At 34.6% G+C, this 8,036-nt stretch overlaps 1 protein-coding gene across 1 annotated transcript in view; it reads right to left on the bottom strand.

The window, feature by feature from the left end:
* Positions 1 to 8,036, bottom strand: part of LOC119608503 (dynein heavy chain 5, axonemal-like) — a gene marked incomplete at its 3' end in the record, with an annotated part of 62,496 nt that overhangs the window by 42,766 nt on the left and 11,694 nt on the right. The window contains 13 exon segments of the mRNA XM_037962950.1: positions 381 to 536; positions 964 to 1,136; positions 1,205 to 3,079; positions 3,186 to 3,385; positions 3,457 to 3,880; positions 3,947 to 4,243; positions 4,312 to 4,523; positions 4,690 to 4,848; positions 4,851 to 4,877; positions 4,938 to 5,094; positions 6,435 to 6,554; positions 6,619 to 7,698; positions 7,797 to 7,904. Coding sequence (XP_037818878.1) covers positions 381 to 536; positions 964 to 1,136; positions 1,205 to 3,079; positions 3,186 to 3,385; positions 3,457 to 3,880; positions 3,947 to 4,243; positions 4,312 to 4,523; positions 4,690 to 4,848; positions 4,851 to 4,877; positions 4,938 to 5,094; positions 6,435 to 6,554; positions 6,619 to 7,698; positions 7,797 to 7,904 — 4,988 coding nt within the window.

The following is an 8,036-nucleotide window of genomic DNA, read 5'->3' as shown; positions in this document are numbered from 1 at the left end:
ACCTCATATATAAATTATATATACTCCTAAAATTTTGTCGCAGCCACTTTAGTATCAATTTAAATGTTTAAGACAAAAAATGAGCGGACTAATAATAGGGGGCGTGGCACCTCTCATATGAATTAAATTAAAAAATGATTATATCTTGGAAACCATTAGAGCCAAAATTTGGACGGCCAGCAGTGATATATAGATGAACAATTTGGAGGAAAAATAGGAAGATTAGCAAATGAAAAAAATCTCACAAATAATCATAAATATCGGTATTGTAATTTCGAAAATCATAAATGTAGAGTATCATATAATCGGATATTATTTGTATGCCATACATTTAAACTCTCACATACCAACATAACCAGTTACACAAACATTTCACTCACCTGTAATCCATTTGATCGGAACAATTAAATACAACCACATATTTAGCTAACGTTTTACCCATGTCCTTTACTGTTTCCGTTTTCCCTGTCCCAGCTGGACCACATGGTGCACCACCCATACTCAATGTTAATGCTTGAGCTAATGTTATGTAGCATCTAAACGAGAAAAATTGTGAAGAAAATACAAAAAAAATTAAAATAAATAAATTAAAACTATATAAAAAAAACTACAAAATGTTTAGTAAACTATTTTTACTTTATTGCAAAAGAAATAACGAGTACGAGTAGTAGAATGATTAAATAAGTTTTGTATATATTTTATTGTGGGAAGTTAAACGAAATTGTTTTATGGTTGAAATGAATTTAAAGATATTTTTAAATGAAATGAGATAATATAATAAAACAAAGAGAATTAATAGTTGAGTCAAGCAAAAAAAATGCAAAAATAAAATTTAGATCGGCCACAGATTTAGATAAAAAAAGCTTTACAACAGACGTCCTCTAACGTCAGCCCCTTGTCATTAATTTTTTTCTTAATTTTGATTCCTAGTTTAATAAAGATTAGATCAATAATTACACCTACCGATCGGTTAAAGGTGTTATGACCAATCTATCGGTGCAACCTAAATACTCATTTTGATAGGTAAACGTAACATCGGTAACGGATATCCAAGTTTTATCCAAATCTTCTTTAAAATAAAAACGACACTGTTTTAACCACTCAAAATCATTAGCCGATTTTATATTCATACGACACTGAAATTCAAAATTCACAATAAAATTAATAATTTTAAATCCTTAATTCTCCCAAGCAAATAACTCACCAATATATCAAATATATCCCTTTGATGTACATGAATCGTTATCAATGTCTCAAAATTAGTACGCTCCATTTTTGTGAGATTTCTTGTCGTCTGATCAATTAAAGTATTTAGAATATCCAGAAATTTATTATTTGTTTCAGACATGACTTTCCTCTCATGCCTGGCCTGCATCAGAGCCATTTCCGCATCGCGTGTCCAAATCATTTGTATGCCCAATAGGCCTACTTGGGCCGGTACCTTCTCTAGAAAACCTAATAGAGTGAAATTTGGATCATTGATTGTGGCATAGGCGGTACGTATAATGGAATGTAATGACTGCTGTGCTGTGACCAGTAATTGAGTTAGCCATGTCTCAACGGAACCCTCCGCTCGTATGGCACGATCTAATTGTATCATTTCACCTTCACTGGAAATAATCGCCATCATTTTATTGTATTCTATATCATGGAATTTAACTTTACGCGTATTATCGAATATGGACAGTAAATGGTTTTGTATGGTATGCGAATCGGAAGCTTGTCCCAAAATCTCCAATAAAGCGGGATCGGAGACAAAAAAGAATCTGGGAAACATCATACGTTTACGCTCTAAATAGCCACTTAGGGATTTTTGACATATTTCCAATTGTTCTTGTAGATGAGGCAGCAATTGTTTCAACAAATCATCGCCCACACAACAGGCTACTACACCCGGGGTTTCATGAGCTCTTTGCATAATCTTTTGCCAGGATTTATCGATTTTGGAAAATCTTTTAGCTTCTTTAGGCAATTGCTTGGCAATGTCACCGCCCACAAATACAGCTTCCAAATAAACCCACATATTCTGCACCAAAAGCCATCTTTCCAAGATCTCATTGGAATTGGAAAGATCATAGACCCATTGCTGAATTTGCTTGCGAAAAGGTGCATTATAGCGATTGGAGAGCAAAGAACCCAAAATCATTAAACTATCCTCCAGTTGACCTATGGTCTCTGCTGTGGTATCACCTCTCAGCAGTAGTTCGCCTCGATTGTTAAAACTCATAAATTGTAGTTCATGTACAGACCACTCATTGGTCACTTGCTTCAATTTCGCCTCTATATCTTTCTCTTTCATGGCACTTATACAAATATCCTCTATATCTTCTTTATGTTTGAGCAAAGGAGCCTCCAATATATTCTTTAAAGAAAAACCTTCAGAATCAAATTCAAAAATATAATTGCTAACATCCATAATTCTTTGCCAATGTCTAGGTTTCATGGCCTTATTAGCCATTAACTCGAGCAAAGGACACATATCATTAAAATCATCTATGGTTTTCTTTAAAGCATGAAAAGCCGGCCATTCCTTTAAGCCCTTGGGCAGCTTACGACAACGATTTTGAAATTCCATTAATTCATTATTAATCTCCTCTATATCCACCTCATTCCAGGGTATATCATAATAACTACTAACACGATCTATAACATCATTATATAGTTTATATAATTTCTGCAATAGATTCAATTCCTTTCGAATTTGACCCAATTCCGGGTAGTCAGTTTGTGGCAAACCAAATAGTTCTTCACCACTTTGATAGGTCTGCAATCTACGCCACATTCCCTCAAAACGATTCTGGAAAAGTATTAAACGATCCGATGCTTCTCTCGGAGTTAAACCGGGCTGCATGGGTCCCGCCGTGCGATATTCATTGACATATGTGATTTTATCTTGTTTGAAATTATCCAAATTAGTTTTCAAATCATCTTGGAATGAGGGTTGCATTTCCAATAATTTAACTTGAGCCTGCAGAGCACAGGCTAAAAGATTCTGGAATGTTGATCTTAAATTGTCCACCAAATCGAATTGTTCTCTTTCAACTTGTACTTCGTAACGTGTTAGAACATTAAAGGCCTCCTAAAAATACAAAGAAAAATGTGTTATTAAAATTGGCAGATAAATATAGCATACTTATAAGCGAGAAAGAACTTCAAAATAAATATTATAACTCTTGAAACTTTACCTCAATTGGATCAATGCGCAATTCCATATCCACCTCTTGTTCTCTAATCTTACTCAGTGTCTCCATAATCATGCGTACATCATCCAAGTCTCGTATAGGACGATCTAATTTACGATCCATTTCATTGATAACAGCATATACATAATCCATTTCCTTTTTATATTTTTTCTTCATGGCTTGTCCAATTTTATGATTGCAAGCTAGAATTAAAAAAAAAAAAAAACAATTTCAAATATCTGAAAATAATCCTTGAAGTAAATAAATTACTCACATTTAATTTCTATAGCCAAACCATATTTCAATCTTTCATTATAAACAGCTATAGACTGACCAAATACTTCCATATCAGGTTCTATCAAAAGATTAGCATCCAATTCCGCTAGACATCTTAGGGTAGACTCAAATTCTTGTAAACCAAATTCCATAAGTTGTCTGGTGGTACGATCATTTTTCCAAAGGAAATGATAAGGTTTCCAACGTTTTATATACGTTTGTATTTCGGGTTTAATATTTTTAGTGCAATTCGATAAAAGATTCAAAGCTTTAGCCACTTCCTTATTATCCATAATGGCCGAATAGAAAGATTTTAGCATATGAGGCATTTGTGGACGTTCTTCGGAGGCTAAGGTATATAGTTTACGACGTTTGGTATTATGATTACGTCCTACCCGAGGCTGAGGTGTTATGGATACTTGCTAAAGAGAATTACAAGTAAGTTTATTTACAATTTTAAAAATTCTATAACATCCTTCTCTACTTACCGGATTTTCTTTACCACTAGCCCACTGGGCCACTCCCTTAGCTATGCCAGTTATATTTTTACCTGCTGTTATCAATATTTCTTGCAATTCCTCTAGATTAGGTTTGATCACCACATTGGGTATTTGTAGTTGGGCGTATAGAGCAAATACCGGTTTCTTTATTGCAGTATCATCATCATCGGCTATAAAACGTCGTCGTATAGTATCCAAAGCAGCTCTAATAACTTTTATTAAAACATCTATAACTTTGCGACTATAATAGCGTCTCATTTCCACTACAGCATTACAAACCATGTCCTAAACATATTAAGCGGGAATTAATATTTATTCTGACCCTTATTTGACTAATAAACATATAAACGAACCTGCATGCCTTTGGGTAAACTTTCCGAAGTGGCCAACAAAGTTAGGGGATTATCAAAACAAGACCATAAAATACTCCAATCTTGTTGTTGGCCACCAGAAGCGCCACCTCCACCACTATTCGAAGTAGAAGCACCACCTGCAGCTGCACTAGTACCGGCCCCAGCAGCATCTCCACCTTTTCTAGCCGAACCAGTTTGATCCTTAGCTGAAACTATACAAAAATATATCTAACTAATTTTGTAATTTTCCGATAACTCATTATAGCGAACAAGAGCTGAGTTTTTGATGGGAAAAAAAACATCACCTTGACTAAGAGGTTAGTCAATCGGGGAAACCAAAAAATTGTATTTTATTAATCTTTTTATACATTGACTTACCATCAAATAATGTCACAACATCATCTCCAGCTATTTCCTTAAACTTTTCTGTGGCCTTATCCACCAAATTTAAAACTTCTTCGACAGCTTCTGAAACCATTTGACTTTTACGATTTAATTCTATAGCTGCTTTTCGACAAGACTCTTCACTCTTTTCCAAAACTCATCAACAGTCCAGATTTCATCGTCTGGAATTTTTTGTTGTTTAGATTTCATAAAATAAAAATTTGATTTTCGTATAAACTCACCTCCGGGAAGGACTTGTAATGATATCTCCTGCATACACATTAACACATGCAATATACGATTGGAGTAAATATCATGTATCCTTGCTACCAGAACTTCAAACGTTTCAATCGCTTGTTTGCAGCGTTCATAGAATTTATGCCAGTTTTGGTTGGTCCACTGAAATTAAATGTCATAAGTAAGTCCGAATATACTAAAAATAAAATTAAAATCAGACGTATGTATATGAAAGTGATTTGTGCAGAACTGAACTAGAACTGAACCAGAACTGAACTAGAACTGAACTAGAACTGAACTAGAACTGAACTAGAACTGAACTAGAACTGAACTAGAACTGAACTAGAACTGAACTAGAACTGAACTAGAACTGAACTATAACTGAACTAGAACTGAACTTGAACTGAACTAGAACTGAACTAGAACTGAACTAGAACTGAACTAGAACTGAACTAGAACTGAACTAGAACTGAACTAGAACTGAACTAGAACTGAACTAGAACTAGAACTGAACTAGAACTGAACTAGAACTGAACTAGAACTGAACTAGAACTGAACTAGAACTGAACTAGAATTGAACTAGAACTGAACTAGAACTGAACTTAACTGAACTAGAACTGAACTAGAACTGAACTAGAACTGAACTAGAACTGAACTAGAACTGAACTAGAACTGAACTAGAAACTGAACTAGAACTGAACTAGAACTGAACTAGAACTGAACTAGAACTGAACTAGAACTGAACTAGAACTTTACTAGAACTGAACTAGAACTGAACTAGAACTGAACTAGAACTGAACTAGAACTGAACTAGAACTGAACTAGAACTGAACTAGAACTGAACTAGAACTGAACTAGAACTGAACTAGAACTAAACTAGAACTGAACTAGAACTGAACTAGAACTGAACTAGAACTGAACTAGAACTGAACTAGAACTGAACAAGAACTGAACTAGAACTGGACTAGAACTGAACTAGAACTGAACTAGAACTGAACTAGAACTGAACTAGAACTGAACTAGAACTGAACTGAACTAGAACTGAACTAGAACTGAACTAGAACTGAACTAGAACTGAACTAGAACTGAACTGAACTAGAACTGAACTAGAACTGAACTAGAACTGAACTAGAACTAGAACTGAACTAGAACTGAACTAGAACTGAACTAGAACTGAACTAGAACTGAACTAGAATTGAACTAGAACTGAACTAGAACTGAACTAGAACTGAACTAGAACTGAACTAGAACTGAACTAGAACTGAACTAGAACTGAACTAGAACTGAACTAGAACTGAACTATAACTGAACTAGAATTGAACTAGAACTGAACTAGAACTGAACTAGAACTGAACAGAACTGAACTTAAAATAAACTAGAATTTGTGCTGAACTAAAAATGAACTAGCACGGAGTGATATTTGAATGGCTGTCATGTGAAAAAATGCACTTGATTCAAAAGGTTTTGCCTCAGTTTTCAAAATTCATAGTAATCATACTTACATTAATTGTGGTCAAACCTGGTTTCAGCATTGCCGTTAAACGTACAAGTTGAGGCAAAAACAAAGGCCTCACTTCCAACTTAACAGCTCTCACGGTACTAAGAAACATTTTTATAAGATGCTGAAAATATGTACAAATAAATTCCTCAAATTATCATCACTAACAATTCCCTACCACTACGTACATTCAATGAATCCTGAATGGTAATAAAATAATCCTGACGACTCATCAATGTAGCCGCCACTATCGGCAACTCAATATTTAATTTTGCCAAAAGCTTTGCCTCCCTTATCAACAGCGGTATTGTTGGATGTAAATTAACAAAAATACGATCACCTTGCAGAGACAACAAGGGCTGCAGTAGACAAGCATCTGCCACACTAACATCCTGATCTAACCATATGGCAATTATTTCATCTTCATACTCATGCAGTACGGTCATTACATGATTGAAACGATGCTCCAAATCACGACAGGGTGGTAAATTACCCAAAACAGGATGTTCACAGACAGCATCAACCAGTTCGCTTATATGACAATCCAAAGAACGAGTCCAATAGACACGACCCGCCATGGGTGGAAAATTCCGGCTAACCGGTGGATCATCTCTTTGCTTACGAAAAAGTTTTAAAACTCTCTCCACCTCTTTATCCACATAACGTATAATACGCAAATATTTCTCATCCATTTTAGTTAAAGGTATTTTCTCGCTAACCTTTTCGAAACGCACCAGAAATCGTATGCATTGTGGCGTTTCCCAGACAGTATCAAAATTCGTTTCAATCAAAGTTGCTATGGTATCTTTCAAAGTATCCGTTTTAGTAATGAATTTATCATAATCATCATTGAAATCAGCATTACGATGATCTAAATAATCATATTTCTTCGATAAAATATCTTTTTTGGCCTCTTCGAAAAGATTTGATGCCTCCTCTAAAGCTTCACCCAATAATAAACCCTCCAATCTCCTTTCAAAAAGATGATTATAGTCATCAATTAAATTAAACATTGAGGTAATTTTCGATAAACGTTCACAAAAGGTGTCGAATTTTCCGAAAACAAAATTTTCCGAAAATCCAAATGGTGTTTGATTAGGTAAAAACGGTTGCTCTCTAACGGTGTAGTAGGTCTCGTGATAAATGTGATTTAATTTAATGCAATTACTAAGTTTAGTGCGTACTAGATTACGGTCCTGAGACCAAATTGTTTCCTTGCAGCGGCAAGTTATATAGGATTTGCAGGTTTCTATCATTTGATTGGTGATCTGTAAAGAGAACACAGGAAATGTTCAGTCTACATTTAAGAAGTAGATAAATAGATAATTGAAATGTTATTTGTACTTTATAAGTAAGTACTACCTACCTTAACCATAAGTGCTGAAGTTCTTTCAGAGGTGTTGTAAAATTGTGAAACACTATAAATTAATCGTACTGTTTGTAAAAGGCTTAAAATAGACTCCTTCATGCAGACCTGTAATTGTAAAAATTATATTTATATAAAAAATAAAATCCACTTAACGATACAATATTTTCCAGATCTACAATTTGCAACGTATGGGAAATGCCACGTAAATTATTGGAAATTCGCCAAATTTTTCCGAAC

This window comes from Lucilia sericata, unplaced genomic scaffold, assembly GCF_015586225.1.
Source record: "Lucilia sericata isolate MDLA Ls3-8-SP2 unplaced genomic scaffold, ASM1558622v1 Contig000843F_arrow, whole genome shotgun sequence".
Classification (NCBI taxonomy): domain Eukaryota; kingdom Metazoa; phylum Arthropoda; class Insecta; order Diptera; family Calliphoridae; genus Lucilia; species Lucilia sericata.
The sequence above is the reverse complement of the archived record's forward strand: the minus strand, read 5'-3'. Positions and strand labels throughout refer to the sequence as shown.